Raw genomic sequence first — 20,978 nt, 5'->3', positions numbered from 1 at the left:
CACTGTTTAGCAGCGAATAGACCAGTGGTTCCCTGGGGAGTGCAAAGTTGCAGCTTCCTGGTGAAGCTGCCAGGATGACATGCCTGTAATGTTTGGCTTCCCCCTTTGCTCCTTTCCTATTATCAATAACTAGTTAATTACAATGGTATCAGAACCTAGTTTTTATACAGTGTGAATAATTCACCTCTCTTTAAAGGAGTGAGAGCAAAGGCCATACATCAAAAGCCAGAGATAGAATTAAAAATTATTCTCTTAGTGTAATGGTAGAAAAAAGAAAAGAAATATACAGAATTGAAGATGTATTTAGAACTTTGAGAGAACCCAAATTTGAAATAAATATAAAAATAAGAACTCTGTTATTATTACTGCTCACTATAATGAGTCATATTCTTTTTTTTTTAATGTTTTTATTGATTTTTATAGAGAGAGGAAGGGAGAAGGAGAGAGAGAGAAACACCAATGAGAAACAATAATTGGCTGCCTCCTGCATTCCCCCTACTGGGATCGTGCCCTGATCAGGAATTGAACGTGTGACCTCTTGGTGCATGGGGCGATGCTCAACCCACTGAACCACACCGACCAGGCATGAATCATATTCTTGTTACTGTGTGTGGCATACTACATTTCTATTTTACATTGTTTAGAAATAACTGGGAGTCATTATTCTGTTATTTGTCCTGCATAAAAATAAAAGCTGGATTTGAGATACTGCAGCAGCATATATGAGTAAAATAATTTTCTCATGGGAAAGACAATAACAAGCAACAGTACCATTCCTATAATCTAATATAGGTGACTTTTCATAAAACTATTTTATATTGTTACATTATAATTTATCATATAAGTTATGTATTTGTTTCCATTTTACTTTTAAGAATCTTATACCAGAAACCTAACCAGATTACTATAAATTAATCAAATTCAAGGGAAATTTTTTCTCCGCACCACAAGTTTTCCAAAAATTGTGTGATTGGAGTTTAGTATTCAGATTTAGTATTTCTGTGTACAAGTTTGATTTATCTTTTGCAAACTAAAATTTCCATATTAATTTTTTTCTTCATTAATTTTTAGAGAGAGAGGAAGGGAGAGATAGAGAGAGATAGAAACATCCATGAAAGAGAACATCGATTGGCCCCCCACTGGGGATTGGGCCCACAACATGAACATGTGTCCTGATTGGGAATCGAACCAGTGACCTCTTGGTGCATGGATCCAATGTTCAACCACTGAGCCACACTGGCCAAAGTTTCCATATTTAAAGTAAAAAAGACTTACATAAGACCAAATAACTCATACTGAACAAGACTGCCCAAAGTTAATGTGTGAGAGAAATGGGGAGTTGTGAGTCTATGAAAATAATAAGGAAGACATTTGAATTCATTTAAATTTAAAGGCCATGGAAATTTTTTCTTGCCATTTTTAAAGTCCAAGATGAATTAATTAATATTTATTTTTTTAATCCATAATTTGTGAATGAGATTGAATCATAAAATTTCAAGAAGGATCTCAATAGAGTAATCATAGAATTGTTTTATTTTTAGAGTAGTTTTCATAGCTCTCTGGTAACTTCATATTTATTTGAAACGCTATGACTTTGTCTTTACTCTTCATTCTCATAAATAATAAGGATCTTCATGAGCACACAACAATGTATATGTCAATATGTATGTACATTATGCCATTGCTGAACTATGTCACAAAGTTCTAACATTCACAGTCATTCCAATCAAAAGCCTTTTTCTAAAACCATTTCATTTTTTGTTTAATTTAAAAATTTGAAACTATACTAATTAACACGTTTGTGATGTTTCAGGAGAGGTAGATCTAAACTTACTTTAACATTTAAAATGTATGTTTATGTTTTTTAATTAAATGTATTGAGTGATGTTGGTTAATAAAATTATATAGGTTTCAGGTACACAAGTATATCTGAAGTTTTAAATACATCATCTGTATATTGTGTGTTCCCCACCCACGGTCAAGTATTTTCCATCATCATTTATCTCCCCTTTACTCTCTCCTCTCTCCCACACCACCACCCCTTTCCCTATGTCTATAAGTTTTGTATTTTTTCTTTTCTTAATTCCTTCACCTTTTTTATCCAACCTCCAACCCCTTTCTGTGATAAAAATTAAATGTGAAAAACTATAAGATTAAAGAAGCTCATAAAAATGTTAGGCCAACTATTACAAATTGATACTTCCCCTACTGCAGCATGTAAGAGCCAAATATTTTTCTTTTTCTTGGAATCAACCGACTTTTTTGTAAACTAAATGTGTGAAGTATTGTTTTATTTTCTAGTTCGATCATTTTTGACACTTGACAGAGTGTTACTTGTTGAGAGGGTTTGCAGTACATTTGAGCCTACATCAGGAAAACGAAGAAAATATTTAAAGGTTTTTAAACTAAGAACATAAGTGAAAATATGAAATGAAATATATTCACCCTAAGATTTCTAAACAAGGTAAAGTTTTTAATCTATCATATATTTATTTACAATATTACACTCTATAAGAACCAAGTCTTGAGAATGGAAATAGTAAATATTGTTCATTGAGAAATCAAGGTAGACAACTTATTTCTCAGTATATCTGTTCATTGGTCAGAAGTTGGTCCATGTTAGCATGAAGTTTTAAATAATATTGAGAGTATAACAGAAATCAACTTGAAATAAATGCTCGTTTCTAACTACTGAATTCTGAGATGTGCTCCCTTTTAGTTTTTCTTGTTTCTCTTTTTCACATAAATGTAAATATATAGAGACATAAAATTACTGGTGTAGTATAATGTGTTCACAGTGAATAGAATCAAAACTCATATTTATGTTTATTTTTAATAGGTTATATTTGTTCCTCAAAACAAATGTTTTCCAATGTTCTTCTCTTTTTGCTCCTGGCCCTTTGGCAATCTTTCTGGATACATGTTTTGCCCATTTTATTCTTAAAAAGGATAGGCCACGCGACTGAATATAAAAGATAGGTAGAATGCATAGGGCTGTTGGATGTCACAAGTATTTGTAGCTTGCTCTGTTTTCTTTGACACTAGAAAGAGCAGTTTTTCTTGATGTTTCTGTAGCTGCAGATGGAACAAGGACTAATGTCTGAAAGGAAAAGTACAAGGAACAAAAGCAAAAGATGGAAAAGTGTATCAGCTTTTCTCCTAGTTTTCAATGATAATTCACCAAAATAATGAAAACATTTTCTCTATTCATATACAAATCACAGTGAATTTCATACAGTAAAATCACAACTCCACATAACTTTCGAGTAAGGTGGAACTTTTTTCCTAATAATTTTTGGAATAATTATGAAAAGAGTTGACTAACTTTCTATCAATATATTGAGTAAATGAAATTGGCCCTAAAATCTGATTGCACACTCTGACCAGTTAGCAATATGAAGAAAATAATATAAATTCCCCTCTCTCTTTTTTAGATTTCTGGACCAGTTGAGAATTTTACTGGCTGCATAAAAGTTGTAGAAGTCAATAACTGGGGACCTTTCATCCCATCCAAGGCAGTGAGAACAATTCACATTGATAACTGCAGGTAAAATACCACTAATGATTTTTCAAATAATTGTCAAATAACCGCACCAAACAATAGGATTTCCATTTGAAATTTTCTAATCAGGACTATATTATATTTCCTTTATTTTGTTCTTTCTTTCACCCTTTCACATTCTAATTTATTTTTTTGCAGACTAGAATTTGCAAGCTATATCCCAGTTAAGTTGGAACATTTATTTATAATGAGTTTCTTCTTTGTGCTATATAAGAAACATTATATCTACCAACAAAAGATCAGTGAGTCAGGATTAGGAAACATCATCTATCACAGTGTTTAAATATAAGCAAACTGATAGCCATGCATGCGGTATTGTTCAGAGTGCTAAAATGTTTCTTTCTTCTACTATATCTCTCTCAAGAAGTTTTCCTCCTGCTTGAATTTCCACCTTAGTGACACATTCCTTTCAGATAATCTTTTCTGGCTGAGAAATCTCTATGTGTGTTGGGGGGAAGAGACAATATTAGGCATTAATACATTGGTATAAATTGATTTAAAAAACCCTCCCTGACAGTTAAGGAAAAAAGGATCATTTTTGGAGCTTTACAGTGCATTGAATATGTTCACACAAGTTAGGTAGCATGGCATGATGAGACAGGATGTTTGATCAGCATAAAAGCCTGTTTGTCAATAGCAGAATCACATTAATTTATTCTACGAAAATATTTAGAAGTACTGAAATCCTCCTGTGCACTCTGGTCCAACATGAACAGTCGCACAGTGACAGGTCTTAAGGAGCTTATAGTGTAGTGAAGGAAACATTGCTGAAATGTTTAAATAGATATATAAATATGAAGAGTCCTAAGGAAAAAATATAGAAGGCTGTGAGATCTTCACATATTTGAATAAAATCAAATCTTCTCCTTCATAGTGGGGGTCATTATATTTAAGAATTAAAGAAATCCATAAGAAGGTAAAATAATTCATTCACCTTTAGACTGATACATTTAAAATTTTTTGTAGCACCTATTATACATTGCTAGACAGGGTGCATTATTTTTTCTTTTTGCTTGTTTGCCTGGCCTGTGTGTTTTGTTTTTAACAAAACGAAAACTTAACATCTTACATTATATATACTAGATGGGTCCCTGCAATTTTAATATCAATCAAACACCCATAAGTCCTTATATTTTATCATTTATTAGTAATTTTTTTAACAAATGTATCTCCATTTTTTTATTGATTTACAGTTAAAAGTATTTTCTAACAATTATTTAACCTCCAGGTTCTTTGCTCCATACCTTCTTTGTTAAATGGTATGTGATCTGTTAGCTGTTATTTAATTATATAATCACTAGGTAGTAAATCCATTGAAAAGGATGAAATCCTTTGATAATTTGTATATTCATCTGCTAATTTAGAAATATGGAAAAGTGGAACTCATTTAACTTTTCCTTGTAGTAATGAGTATGAAGCAAAAACAGACCCAGAGACATGGAAGTGGGGCACAGACTGACATCCCTCCGAAGAGGGGGTGGGGGGAGTGGGAGGAGATAAACCACAGAACTTATATGCATGTACGCATGACCAATGGACATGGACAACTAAGCTGGGGACGGGGCGGGGGTGGGGTGGGGAGGGGGTGCCAATGGGGTAAAAAAGGTGAAATATCTCTAACAAAAAAAATAAAAATAATAAAAATAATAAATAAATACTATGCAGACCACTGTTCTACAAATTTGGAACAACCAGGTTACACAATAACTGTTTTCCTTTTTCATGATGTGAGATAGAGGGGGAAATGATGAGATTAGTTAAAACTCACTTAGAAAAAAAAAAGAAAAGAAATTCATTGTGTGATCTCAGCTATGTGCAAGCCAATTCTAAACGCTGTTTTTGCTTGATCACTCTTCTATGTAGTCGAATTTTATTCACTTAAAATGTCATTCATTTGACCCTTATTTTGTACTATTGGTTCTTTAACCATTGGCTAGGACTCAAAGCTTCTAGTGATAGTACCCCTCTGTATAACATCAACAAAGCTATACACATATAAGAAACGATTTGCTTGTGATTAGCATTAGGACAAGTAGAGACCATTAAATTTCTCTGAATATTTATTCTGTTCTTCTCACCAACCCCTACCACCACTTTATTTCACTTAGGTCCACCTCTCCTAAAAGATATATTATACAGGATATATTTAGAATATCGTTTTCAAAGCCTAATTCTGTAAATTACTGGCTGTATGACAGTGAGCAAAGGTTAAAAGTTCTCCATTTCTCAGTTTTCTTATCTATGAAGTCAGAATAATAACCCTTGCTTTGTGCTTGTGAAGAAGGTAAAATTAGACTTTCTCCTTCTTAAGAGCTCGATGACACTGGTCTTTCTTGAAAAATGTGCTCTCACCTCCGGAGAGTTGCTTCTTTTTGTCCCTCTTGCAGAAACCTCCTGTCCCTCTCTCCATCCCCCTCCTTCAGAAGGCTGGCTGGACCTAAACTGTATTATCACCTCCACAGAAAGGCATTCCTGGACCAACCAAAATACAGTTCCTCCCCTGCCCGCATCTCCCCGCCACTCTTTATTTCCATAATTTGTTTTGTATTCTTTATGAGACATGTCACTGTTTGAATGCATTTATTTCATTGTTTCATTGACTCCCTTCAGGATATAATGTGTGTGTTTCTTTGGGGCATGGACAGCATAGACCTTTCACTGCTATTTCCTCAAAGCCTACAAGAGTAGATGTTCAAAAATTTGCTGTGTAAAGTATCTTGTGATTCTACTGTGTGATTATTTCTTCACACAAATTTTTATTATGAGATTCCTTTTAGATTTACTCTAAATGGTGATTCTGGACTATTTTGCTCTTTGCACTCTCAAAAATGATTATTGACAGCTAAGAGCTTTTTAAAGAATATATAGAATACAATGTCTTTATCATTATCATATTAGAAAACTGAGTTTTAAATATATTTATTATTTAATTATTGTAAAATAAAAAGGTAAACTCGTTACATGTTAACATAAATAACACGGAGTCGTGTATTATTATGAAAAATAACTAAACATACAACAAAAATGATGAGAAGAGTGCAGTGTTTCACATATTTTGCAAATATTTTTAGTGTCTGGCTTACTGAAGACAGCTGGATTCTCATAAGTGTTTCTGCATTCAATCTGTCCCATAACTGCTCCACTAAAAAAATCTGGCCTCACACATGTACTTGGACTTGATAGCGGTTTTCTAGTAGCTTTTTCGGATAATTGGGAATGTTCTTTCTTAATACTACACTAAAACTTGGTAGTAATAGATTGTTAAAGGTTAGTTGTAACATGGAATGTGAAACATTGATCAATGAACCATTTATACTCTTAAATTAAAACCCATTGTCCTTTTTCACATTTTGAATGGTTCTTTTAACCATGCATGATTTTGTACTATCACTTGCAAAATATCGTTTTTCTAGTTATTCAGCTATACCAAATATCTATTCATATTAATTTAAAACATCAGAAATCTTGTATGTGAATATCCCCTCCAATCTTATCAGAAAAGTTTTTAATTATTGTAAAGCTGTCAAAGTCAAAAGAGTCAATAAGATTTTTCCAAAATTCTAATATTTGCTTAAGAGCTCAAATTTTAACATTGGCAACAAATACTATTAGTGATTATCTTTGAAGTGATAGGTACATTTTGTTTTTGTGAAAATGTCAGCCTAATACCTCATGTTACATACCATGGTTTGAATGTTAGTTCTTATTTCAAGAAGCTAACTGATCTCACGGGTCAAATAATCACATAAGTACTTCTTGAGGCAACCATCACACCTCAGCATACAACAGAAGGGCTTCATGCAAAAAGTCCCCTTTATTATACTTTATTAAGAAGGCATATTCTTATAAGTTATAGTTTTTAAAAATAATAATTATGCCACTACCTCAAGTACATTCTTAAATAAAATGAGCACTTTTCAACTGTAAACAAAGAATGCTATACCTACCCGTATAATTTGGTAGCACCATTTTTATTCATACCAAGGCATTAGCAGTTTTATCCATTACCCTTGTACTATCAGTGTGAATGTAAACTGAGAAAAAGTCAAATAACATCTTGGTGCTATTATTAAAACTATTTTAACCTCGCAGATTATATGAAAGTTTGTTGGGGTCTTTTAGATCACATTATGAGAACTACTGCTTTCCATTCATTTGGCTCATGGGTCTCTGTTTACCTAATCATAAGAGCAAAGCTTATCTTCAGAGACAGTTACTGTCACAGTGCAGGACTACGTGTGATTCAGAATTTTATTACAGGGTCTGAAGTCCTACTATTTTATATTAATTGTAGCACTGAGATGCTGCCATTGAAAAACTAAAACAAAAATTAATACTGGTCCCAGTCTTACACACATAAAGTAGGATGAATATCCCCACAATTTGTTGATTTCCTGCTTGATGCTCCTTGACGTATTTTCTCAATTGACCAAAAGACTTCTGTGAGTTAATCTCTTATGACTTTTATTATATGTCTTTGGTAACTTCAAAGCTTCTAGGAAATAATATACTCTATAATATTTTTTAATCTTACCATTTACACATTTGAAATTTATTTTCTTATTTTTAATAAAAATTATTTGTATTTAAGTATGATGATTTGATATATGTACACATAGTGAAATGATTACTATAGACGAGCTAATTAACATATATATCTCCTCACATAGCTACCATTATTTTTATGGTAACAGTGCTTGAAATTTACTCTTAGCAAATTTCCAGTATTTCAATATAGTATAATTAAATTAACTATAGTCACCATGGTATACATGAGATCTCTGGACTTATTCATTCTATGAGACTGCAACTTTTTTCTTTTAACCAACATCTCCCCATTGCTGACACCTACCCGCCTTGGTTATCATCATTCCACTCTCCGCTCCTACGTATTAGACTTTTTTTAGAATCTACTATAAGTGAAATCATACAATCTTTTTCTTTCTGCATCTGGCTTATTTCTCTCAGCATATCGTACTCCAGGTTCACCCATATTGTCACAAATGGCAGAGCCTCTTTTTTTAAGACTGAATAACACTCTGTTATACATATTGATATCACAATTTATTTATCCATTAACGAATATTAGGTTGTTTCCATATTTTGACTATTGTGATGAATGCTTCAATGAACATGGGCTCCAAATATCTCTTTGAGGTACTGATTTCATTTCTTTTGGGCATATAACCAGAGGGGGGCTTGCTAGACAATATGGTCATTGTATTTTTAGTTTTTTTGCAGAGCCTTTATGTTGTTTTCCATAATGGCTCTACCAATTTACATTGCTACCAGCAGTGGGCAGGTCTCCGTTGTCTCCATAGCCTCACTGATACTTGATGGTGGTTGTTTCTCGTAAAAACCAACCTAACAGGGGTGAAGTGATATCTAATTGTGGATTTGATTTTCATTTCCCTGATGTGATTATTGATGTTGAGCAACTTTTCATATACCTGTTGGCCATTTGTATGTCATCTTTGGAAAATTCTCTCTTTAGGTCTTTGCCTTTTCTTAATTGGGTTGTTTGCCTTCTGCTAAAGGGTTGTATGAGTTTCTTATATATGTAGAATATTTAGCCCTTATCAAATATGGTGGTTTGTAAATATTTCCTTCCAATACATAGGTTGATATTTTCCTGATTGTTTTCTTTGCTGTGCAGAAGTGGTTATTGTTTGTTTATTTGTTTGTTTTGTTTAAGTGTAGCTACATTTGTTTAATTTTTGCTTTTGTTGCCTAAACTTTTGGTGTCATATCAAAAATAATCTCCAAGGCCAATATTAAGCAACTTTCTTCTTTTTTTTCTAGGCATTTTACAGTTTCAGGCCTTATATTTTAAGTCTTTAATCTATTTTAAGTTGATTTTTGTTTATGGTGTTAAGGGTCAGATTTCATTCATTTTCATGTAGAGATCCAGTTTTCCTAATGCCATTTGTTGAAATTTATTTTAAATATGTAGATTTATATTGAAGATACATTAAATTTTAAAAAGATGATGAAATCAACAATAGCAAGTATTTTATAATTTTTTAAGATTTGAAACTAAGGTTATAATGGAAACTTTGCTTCATAAACCCATGCTATGGGAAATGTTTTAGTTGTATTTTAAACAAATTCTGTTGTTTTATAGCTCTGCCGAGAAAATCTAGAAATGATATACTACATACTTGAAAAATACATCTGCAGGAGCCTGCATCCCCCACCCCCACCCTATCCATCATTTCTCTTTCCATGGTTTTAGTTACCAATGGTCAACTACTGTTTGAAAATATTAAATGGAAAATTTCAAAAATAAACAATGTGCAAGTTTCAAATTGTGTGCCTTCTAAGTAGCATAAGGAAATCTTGCCCTGGTATACTCCTGGTATTGATGTATCTAAAAATGACTTGAGCCCATGTATGTATAAATTCTGTCCTTCCCATGATCACTGGGGAACTTATATTTAAATGCATGGCTTTTGTCCTAGTCTCTTTACTTACATTCTTCAAGCAAAGTGACTCCTTGGTGGCTCCTACACTGATTATGAAGCTCAGAGCAAGCAAGTAGAAAGAGTAACTACAGAACCACACATGGAATGATAGTCGCACCATTTATCTATGTAACTTAGTGCTTCCTTTATTTATAAATGGTGGTGATAATAATACTGAACATGAAGTGTTGCTGTAAAAGATGCATGATTTAATATACACTTTTTAACAATTTTCTGAATGGTGCCAACTACCCAATATGAACTTTATTGTTATTAGCTATTGTTTTCATTGTAATTGTTGTGTATTACTTGTTTCATCTCAAATGAAAAAATCAACATAGTGTTTTTTCCAATATCTTTCCGAAGTACAACTATCACAAAATTTGGAGGAGGGAGGGTCAAGAAAAAGGATCAGGTGTTTCAGAGAATAGGGTTCCAAGGCAAAAAATATGAAGCATTGAATATTAGCCATTCTTAGTCTTAGAAATCCCTTGACTTTTCCCACCTCGGGTTTTTCATAACGATCTGCCATTGGCCGCAGTGCCAACCCTATTCTGAGTTGTGTGCCCTCCCTACAATCTGTCCTCATCTTGTTATTCTGGGAACCATTAGCACCTCACTCACTAGAAAATCAATTTAATTCTTTTTCTATCATATTAAAAAGAGCTATTCACTTTCATAATATCATTTTTTTTTACTTCTGGACCATGCCCCAGGGCCTATATTTTCAGAATTAGATGTTCTACCTCAGTATTTCATAAATGAAGACACTCCTTTCCCTAAAATCAAGTTAAGATGTTTTTCTTATTACCCATACTTGATCACAAAATATGGTTAATATGCTGCAACTCCAGGACTGCCTCTGCTGTGTTACACATGGGGAATAGAGAGCTGAGCCACTGGTTTTGTGGAAGTGGTTTTGAGCCAAGCTGCTGTACTAATAATAGAGGAGTTAATAGTCAGTCAGATATACCAAGTTTCAAAGTCCAGCTCTGCTGCTTACTATCAATGTAACCTTAGCAAAGTTGTTTAACTTCTCTGTTCTTCAGTTTCTTTACCTGTAAAATAAGGACAATAATAACAATATCATGGGGTTGATATGAAGATTGAATGACATTGTGGATAAGCAATGCACTTATCACAATGCCTGAATACAGGAAGTATTTCCATTTTGGTAACTGGTATCATTAGCAGTCTTTAATGTGTTTATTGGACCACATTCCAGTCAACTAGGAGAATAGTTAGATATCTAAGAGAAGAATGCTAATTTTATTAACCAATATTACTCCAATAAATTCAATAAAAACTTTAATAAAAAGAATACTTTCCATGAGAACTTCAAACGTACTACTTTTGTTTTTTTAAAAAAATAGGTTTTTTCTAATATAAAACGAACAAAATAATATACTAAAATAAATTTTACATAATAGATTCAAAGACACTTAAAAGCAGAGTACCAATATGAAATTTGTAGGTTTTGTTACACTATAAATTGAGTTCATTTCTATTCTAATTTTACTTTTTTACTTTGCATAAGTTTTCTTTAACTAAAACACATTTTCATTTCTCTGCACTGTAGAAACTTTCCATTGTTCTATTCCTGTCTCGTTCAAATATTTGTGCATTGTATGCTTTCCTTGACAATTGAAAGATGTCAATATTTATATTTTAAAGTCTATTTTAATACTTAGGAAATGAAACATTCAGGAATAAGAAACTATTTTTTGTTCTGCAATGAAATGCATATAGTTGGGTTTACTTATACAAATGCAATCATATCTGGTAAAGTTTTATATGAATCTTTTCAAATGTTTCTGGTAATATATAATATGTTTCATTATTATGAAAAATAGGAACATTGTTTATTTTAGAATAATAGCATTCATGGTAGTTTTCAGGATTAATAATGGCTCTGCAAAAGCCAGCTCATATGTTCAAAAGTTCTGTGAGACTGAGTCTGGTCATACACTTTTCTTGTCCTCAGGCTTCTATATACTGCACTATGCTTCTGACATATTCTACTTTCAATTTCTGCTTTTGGTATTAATGGATCACAGTCTTCCAAATGGTTGCCATTACTTTCAGAATAAAAGTTAAATTCTCTACTAGCTTTGCAACACACAGTTTATACACTCCCTCCATAATACAGAATTTCACCACAAAAATAGTTGCACAGTAAAGAACAAACTTGTTCAATCTTTCTATCCCCCTCCCCACCCCCATTCTTTGCGTCTAGGTGGGACTATTGAGTTAGCCTTCTTCAGTCAAATGTGAACTGAATTAAAATCTGATTTCTGGCCTGTGATGCTTGGGAAATGACTTTGCTGTCATTTACTGGATGAGAAGGACTTCAAAGATCTAACATACAATTTAAGCTTCTAAAGTTTAGAAAAACTGTTTCTAGAAACCTCCCCAAACAAAGAATTAAGAATATATAATATGGAGAACTAAACACACTCATTAAGATATGTCAGTGAAATATAACAACTAAGCTCTACAGCAAAGGTTAATTCAAAGGATGCTCCATCTCCTCCATATGACCTTCAAATGACCTCAAGCTAGCTGTCACTAAGTTGAGAGATAAAGATATAAGAGGAGAAGAAAATAACAAAATAATAATAAAGCCAGCTTGGGAATTGCGACAAGGAAAGAACATTGCATGTTGTTGTTAACGTGAACCAGACTAAATGGGGATAGAGCACTGCCCCCTAGATGTTAATGGGAGTATATTGCCAAGAAAACCACAAGCCTGGATAAATGCAAACAAACAAACAAAGAAGAAAAACTAACTACAAAGTATCTCTAAGGCCTCAAAACGTATACTGCATGAAGCACTGTGTAAAAACTCTGTCTTCCCCAAGGGCACTTATGGGTAAAGCCCGTTTCAGACCAACAGAGACGGGGGTACCATTGACAGGGAATTTGCTCCCCAAGAGAATCAGTCTAATCAAGGAACTCTCTCCAGTACCAAGGCAGAAAGAAGGTGTCACAATTGATAATATATCTGCTCTTCATCATTGCTGTGTATTCCCATTTCTGCCTTTCTGAATGGGCATTTTTTTGCAATTATCTTGTCCCTGCTCTGTCTGTTTCTATTAAGGGTCAGGATTGTTTTTATGTTTGTAGCTCTTCAAATCTTAAGAGGCCACATCCAAAACTGATAGAAAGAACTGGGCGTCACCTAGAAACTATTGCCTCTGAGCTGAATGCAGTGACTAGATGAGATTTTGTGCTGTATCTCTTGAGAGGGGGCTAGGCATGCTATAGGAGGACAGGGACATGTATCAATATGGAGTGGCCGGAGGAGCAGCCTACGGGAGAAATAGCCAGCTCTCAAACAAAGTAATCTTGAGCTCTCACTGAAGTCAGCAGCCAAGACAGTGACAACATTTTCCAGCTACCTTGCCTCTAGGTCAAAAGTTAGCAATTGTAGCCACAAGTTAATTTCAGGCACCATCTCCTTGCAAGACCCAGGAACAAAGAAGGCTTTCTACATTTTTTAAATAGTTGGGGAGGGGGGATTTTAAAGAATAATGTTTTGTGACACATAGGTTAAATGAAATTCAAATTTCAGTGCTTGTAAGTAAAGTTTTACTGGAACACAGCCACACCCAATCACTTACATGTTATCTATGGCTCCTTGCAGCCTATAGCCACAAAGTTGGGTAGTTGTGACAGAGCTGTATGGCCCAAAAAGCTCAAAACATTTACTATCCAGCTTTTCACAGGAAAAGATTGTCAATCTCTTATATAGGCGGTACTGCAAAACTAGTTCTCACAAATGGAACGTGAAGAGGAATGAATTATGTCAGTCTCTCTATTTCCTGTTCTTTCTTCCCTCACCTCTGGCTGGATGTAGAGGACTGTAAGACCCTAGCTAATGGTGGAGTCACAGGATGGAAGAATCCTGAGATCCTAAATCTTTGCATGGATTACCCACCCACTTCAATCCCATTGAAAGCGAACACCAGCATCAGACTGCTAAGTGAGCAAATACATGTACTTCTGTTAGGCCACTGAAATTTGGTGGTTTATTTTTATAGCAATGTAGATTATACAAACTAATATAGGCTGCTAATTTTTTTTTTTTAATTTTAGCTGAAGTATCGAGATATTAATGTTTATCCTTGAACATTCTTGAGCTGGTTCTGTTGTATTCTTCCAGCTTCTGTCTCACCACTCCTCAATACTTACCTATTTATTTCTCTATATTATAATACATTTAACTTTTTCTATGCTGTGGATACTGAGATAAATAAAGAAGAGTTCCTGTCATTAAGGAACTCACAGCATATTACAGGGAGAACACACTGACAGACAATTATCATAAAAGTGGCAATTACAATGATATAAATACTCCTTGCTTGCCATAAGAGTGACTGTGATTGATGCAAAGATATCAACAGACACAGAGAAAATCACTTAGAATAGGCACAGGGGATGACTTTGTAGCACACAGTCACCTATGCTGGGCTCAGTCCTAGTCAGAGAGACAGCTCCCCTGGCCTTTAATTCCAGAGATGGTATTTAGCTACAGATGCTGCTTGAAACAGTGGACAGTCCTTCAGGTCCTTCAGGAAACTAGTTAATTAATGTATCAGGCCCCTCTCAGTTTTCTGAAGACTCTGGCAATGTGGCTGCCTGCTTACCAAGTATATGCAATATGACCTCAGAGAATCCTGTGTGCTTTCTGTGAGACTACGTAACTCAAAAGTGATGTTTCTATGAATGCTATTTGGCTTCAGGTGGAGCTGACCTTAGATGTGCCTAAGGTTTATCTCTGTAATATTCATTCATTCATTTATTCATTCATTCACTTATTCATTCAGTAAATAAGTATTGGCCTCTTAACTGATGGTTGAATTCCCTTCCAGGTACTGAGATATGAAGACATACAAAGCAGGCCCAGTCTGCCCCTCATGAAACATAATCTACTGCATTTTCAGGGGATGAAGGTGAGGGTAAGAAGGGAAAACACCGAATCTAGCAGACAGCATGCATATCCGAATCAGAAACTGTGCGTGGTCTCCCGGTTTCAGAATCTGAAACAACTTTCAAGTTGGGGGGAAATTCCCTGAGAATCCCTGCCATAGTGAGAAATTGGTAGGTAAATATTGCATTCTACAAGTGTGTTGGGTACAATAAAACAAAAATAAGCGAAAAAACAAGAGTTACTCTTCGAATGGATATAAATATATGCGATATTATGTTGCACAGAAGAGCGTCCTCTATCTCAGCTTGGGAAAGGGTGGGTGTGATTTATTGAGGAGGAATACCTGAACTTTGTTCTCAAATCTAAAGTGAGAGTTTATCAGAAGAACAGGAGAAAGTATACCAGATAATGAAATACAGATTTTTTTTAAATGGCATATTTGATATTGGAGCATAAATGGAAAGCAGGAAATTTGAGTGATAAGCATCAAAATGGAAGCTCAGATCAAATAATGAAGATTTGGTGGGTTAAAGAAGTTGAAGCTGTTGAGAATCCCGGGTATGTTAAAATACACATTTATATGGATCAGCTGCATTTATCTATGTAAATTGGAGCCTAAAAGTGAAGATATGAGGCTGGGATTAGAAAGACCAGAAAGGAGGCTATTTTCAATAACCCAAGAAAAAGTGAGAGCCTAAAACAAGTCAACGTGGACAGAAACCGAGAGGAATAGATGCATCTGTTATTTAGAAGAAATGATGGCTGGCTTTAGCTACTGAGTTTCAAGTCGATTAGGAAGAAAAGGCAAGAATGCTTTATAGGATTTTTGCTGAAAGTACCAGGGTAGAAGTGGATAACATAAACAGATATCACCAAAGGCGAAGCAAATTTTGATGGTTTCTCAGCCTAGGTTCCACATGTGCTATTTTACTTGACATATTAGTATTTTCATAGATACATAGGCTTAACTTTGAATACAATCCCAGGAAGCAGTAGAGAGAGCAACAGAGAGTGAAGTCTAGCTTATGTGAGAATGTGTTGTCTGGCTGGATACTTCCTGGCATAAGTTGGACTGATGATTCTGTCTCACTGTGCTGTCTTAGAGACCATAGACATGACTGCCCCTCCAAGAGAGAATAATTTGCAGCTGGAGCTGGAAGAAGTAGCCCTCTAGAACCAGGTGAGGCTATGAGGCTCTTAAGAGGTACTGATGAATGTTTGATATAAACAGCAATAAGCATTTCTATTTTTGACATGTAGAGTTTGAACTCATGGAAATAAGCCTCTGGCTACATATGTCCAGCAGGCAGATTTATAGTAGAGAGTCTGTGGCTAAAGGTAATGATTTAAATAGAAGGTGTAACTGTGAGACTATCAAATATAAAAAATCGCAGGTAAAACCATAACAGTGAATACAGAAAACCAGGGAAAGTTTGCAGAGTGAGAAGAGCAGTGGGTCAAATGAAAGACCTGAGCACCATCTACTTCTTTTTACCGCTGTCAGTTCATGAAGCAGCTGAAAGAGATGCCTCTCGGGAGGGTCTCAAATGATCTGCTCACATGTCTCCTTGCAGCAGAGCACCATGTGACAGAGCATTCTTTACAGGTGTTTGTTTCACCTGGAGTGCTTTGTAATGCATCTCCCTCATTTGGGGTCACATCAGTTACTCAGACATTTTTATTAGTTCCCCTGCTAAATATTTGGGATTCAATGATGATCTTCCTGGACTGGTTTGGTCCCTGACTCCATGGAGTTTTCAAGGAGTCACTTTGTACCATCAATGAAGACTCCAAAAGTTTACAGTAAGCCCATCTGTGATATTTGGTCATCTTTCAAGTGTATTGTTAAGCATGAGATGTGTTTTTCAAGATACAAGGACATTCAAGATATCATGTTCCTAGTAAATAAAACGAAGTCACAATGTCCACTTAAAGACAGAAGTTGGTGTTTTGAAGATTTGTGCGCAGAGCTACACTGTCTCATGGCATCCAAGATGTGTCGGCACCTGCACGTTGCTAACATTGCAAAGAGTCTAACTCCCCAAGGTAATCCACTGTTACACATTCACTTCTTAGCTGTTATGATGAGTCTACTGAGATATGGATTAATTTTATCCATTACACTGGTTACCAAGAACATGCAGTATTCAGTATTTTCTATGCAGTGTATGTATATTTCACATTTTTTACGTTCTAGCAATCATTGCTAAAAGTTTCAGGTGATAAAATTCCAAGCATTTAATATAGCATAGTTTTAATAGTTTGTAAAATAAAGATGTATAAAATTATATCACATAAATGTGGTTGTCACTTTCTGAATGGTACATGGACTATTTTGTGACAGATATCAGAGAATAGTTTCATACTCTCTTTTTGGCTGTCATTGAAAGAGTGGCTGAAGGCAGTAATTTAATTAATCAAATTGAGTGGAAAATATCTGGCTCTTTAATGTTACTTTTCATGTACTCAGTTTTAACTTCTAACAAACCATTGAGCTTTGGTACTAACCTTTGTTATTTTAATTATTTAAAAATGACAACAAAGGTTGGGGGCTTTGTTTTTATATATGAACGAGTCATATCCCCTCAGGCATCCAGCATTTTTAGATTGTATAGTGGAAAAGCTCTGTTTTACTATCATTGTACCAGATGGTATTTCTATAAAATAAAGTACAGGAAATTAGACAAAATTAATATTGTAAACATACCAAAAAGAATAATTAATTCACTAAAAACAAATTGTTTGAAAGATTTAATGAAAGTTAGACCTATGTAACTATGAAAATACTAAATATGTCAAATAAATTATATATTAAGTCTTATTCCCTAAAAGAAGTGATACTAGTCAAAAATATTTCTTTTTTTATATTTATATATTGCAAATCATATAACTTGTTTAAAAAAAAAAACCTACCTTGACAGTATGATGGACAAGATGATTTTAAGGTCCTGCTTTCCAATTAAAATATCTTTTAAAAGAAAAATATTTTTTTATTGCTCTTTAGAGAGAGAGGAAGGGAGAGGGAGAGATAGTAACATTGATGAGAGAGAAACATCTATTGGCTGTCTCCCACACTGCCCCCTACTGGGGATGGAGCTCACAAGCTGGGCATGTGCCCTGACCAGGTATTGAACCAGCCACCTCTTGGTCCAAGGAACGCTGCTCAACCACTGAGCCACACCAGCTGAGACAATTCAAATATCTCTTATTCACATATAACACTTCTCTATTTTGAAGATTCTGCAATATCAGCACAAAAGCAGGGCACCTAACCACTTTTAATGTGACTCCCTTTGTCACATTTAAGCATGGCTACATGAACATCTCTGTCAGTATAGCTTTTCTAATGCAAACTGGATATACCTGAGACCGATACTCTGTTTACTCTGGGAGAAACATTTCCAGTGCAGATAATTGATACAAAATGAAAACGAGGCACCACTGTATCAATTGTATTATTTCTCCCTTTTGCTAGGGAAATGTGTTAAAATCCTTCAACAGTGAAAGTTTAGGCTTGTTCAACTAAATGCATGCTCTTTGGCAAGCCTTTGGCAGAACTCAAGTTAATGGTGGTTGTGCAGGTGGGCATCTGAGCTGCAGTCAGGGTTAACTGAGATGTACAAGTTATTCATCTAAGTTTGGAAAAGGACACTCACATTTGTTCAAATCTCACTATATTGCCAGCAATGTGTTAAATAGTTTATTTCACATTAAAATAGTGTATGTGGAGCATCTATTATTTGTTCATCTTGTAGATGAGAAAACAGAAGTAAGAAGTATTTAGAAGCGTATCCCAAAGCATACAGATGTTATAGGGTGGAGCTAGAATTTCATTCCAGCTAGTGAGCTCCTTCTAATAGACTAGAAATGACAAATTTCGGTTATCCCCTCCCCTGGAAGTTTCATTATTTATTCATTTACCTATTCATTCTTTCAATAAATAATTTAGAGCACTCACTATGTGGCAGGTTATGCGCTAGGCTCTGGGAATACAATGGGAACAAAATGAAGTCACTGCCACCACAGAGCTAATATTCTGTGTGGAGAAGATGAGCAACAAACTAATAAATGAATGATTGTATAGCCTAACTGTTAGAGATAAATAATATGTACAAGACAAAGTAAGGAATCAAAGAATATTTCTTCCCTTGCCTAATTAGTTTAGTTAGACAGGGTAAGAAAGGTATTTCTGAAGGGGTGGTGCTTGAGAAAACATATAAATCAAATGAGGGATCTAGCCAGAAAAATGTTTGGGGAGTTATATTTCAGGCAAAGAAACAAGCTAAAACAACGTGGTGTATTCCACTAACACTGTCTCTGGAGAAGTGGACAAGGAAAATGTGTAGTAGAATATTAGATAAGAAAGTATCCTGGGGAATTTATAGTCCATATTAAATATTTTTAGTTCCCACTTAAGAGTAATGGGGAAATGGAGTTTTGAGCAGTTAAGAAACATGATGTACATGCTAAGTATATGTGATTCTGGCTACTGTGAGGTAAACAGACTGTAAGAGAGGGGAGTGAACCTAGGGAAACAATTTTGGTAACCATTAGGATGGTACAAAATCATTGATTTTGTGGTGTGTGTTTTGTTTGTTATTGTTGTTTGTTTTTTTAACTGTAAATTTGATGATGGTTTGAATGGCAGTGGAGTGAACTGAAAGTTTTCTGGGTAGTTCAGGCATAAGATGACAACGTCTGGACCTAAGGTGGCGTTTCACTATGGTTTAGCAACAAATGATTCCAAAATGCACTTGTGTGAAAAAATCATTATGCCATGAATTCTGAGGGTGAGAAATTTCAACAGAACACGACAAGTAAGGCTTGTTTCTCCTCACCATGTTTAGAAGCTGGAAGTCATATTAAGGACAGGCAGCTGGAGTCATCTAAACACACATTCACATGTCAGGGATCGATTCTAGATTGATTGGAGGTTAATTTTTTTTTTTTTTTTGATTAGAAGTAATACTGATTTTAAGTATAAATTATTTTACTGTTTTTCAGTAGTTATGGGAATTTTTCTTCACTTTGCCACTGTTGGACTTTTGTGAAAATATACAAAAAAATGCCTGTGATTTGGAAGCATCAGACATAGAAAAGAGAGCTCATTAAAGAACTGCTGCTTGAGCATCTGTGTTAAACCCTGTCCCCAAATCTTTGCAGCTAAGAATGACTATTAGTTTATTATCCTCAGAGTCAAAGTACATTTGTTCACAATTCCAAATTACCTATCTATTGGCTAATTGAAATACATTGAGGATAGTGTAAATGATGGGTTCATTTATTTCATATTACATATTAGTGGTTTTTAGAAGTAAATGTTTGTGTGCAAGCCAGACATCAGGATAGAAAAGATGTTACTTATTTAACACCTGCACCACCCTATACTGTCACAATCAATACATTTTGTCAGCACATTGCCTCTGTATATAGTCAACTGAATCTCAAAAATTTTACCTCTGTCCATAGTCAAGGCCAGTGGCTTAGCTCAGGATTGCCATGCAAAATCCTTCAAACAGTCTTCTTTATTGCCCGCCCCCAAATTTCTCATTCTTCTACATTGCTGTTAGAGTAATTGATCTAAATTGAAAATCATGTCATATGTGCACAATGATTAATGGGAAAAATCTAAATTATTCATTCAGTGGTGCATTATGCTTTTTATGATCTAGGTAGAGACTAGAAAATGACCAGATGTTGCCCTACTCTAAATAAAATCCCAATTTAACCTAAAATATTTTTGACCTTTGGAAGTCACCTCTATTTGGTTTGAAAATGTCAAATTAACTCTTCTTAAGTGCTTTAATGATAAGTGATAGTTGAGCTTGCATATATAGATTTTTTTTTAAATATCAGTCTTCAGTATAAATAGTTGCATACCTTGATTTGAACTTTAATATAATTTCCATATTTTGTTAAGTATTTGTAATCCATATATAATAGTTCAAATGGCACAATTTATTTCTCAAGGTATTGTTTTAAAATGCTCTTAAAATCTGTGAGACTGCTGACCTTGACT

At 34.5% G+C, this 20,978-nt stretch overlaps 1 protein-coding gene across 1 annotated transcript in view; it reads left to right on the top strand.

Annotated features, from left to right (window-relative positions):
* Positions 1–20,978, top strand: part of EYS (eyes shut homolog) — a 1,629,530-nt gene that overhangs the window by 1,139,527 nt on the left and 469,025 nt on the right. The window contains 1 exon segment of the mRNA XM_036248740.1: positions 3,435–3,547. Coding sequence (XP_036104633.1) covers positions 3,435–3,547 — 113 coding nt within the window.

Source organism: Molossus molossus, unplaced genomic scaffold, assembly GCF_014108415.1.
Source record: "Molossus molossus isolate mMolMol1 unplaced genomic scaffold, mMolMol1.p scaffold_m16_p_8, whole genome shotgun sequence".
Classification (NCBI taxonomy): Eukaryota; Metazoa; Chordata; class Mammalia; order Chiroptera; family Molossidae; genus Molossus; species Molossus molossus.
The sequence above is the reverse complement of the archived record's forward strand: the minus strand, read 5'-3'. Positions and strand labels throughout refer to the sequence as shown.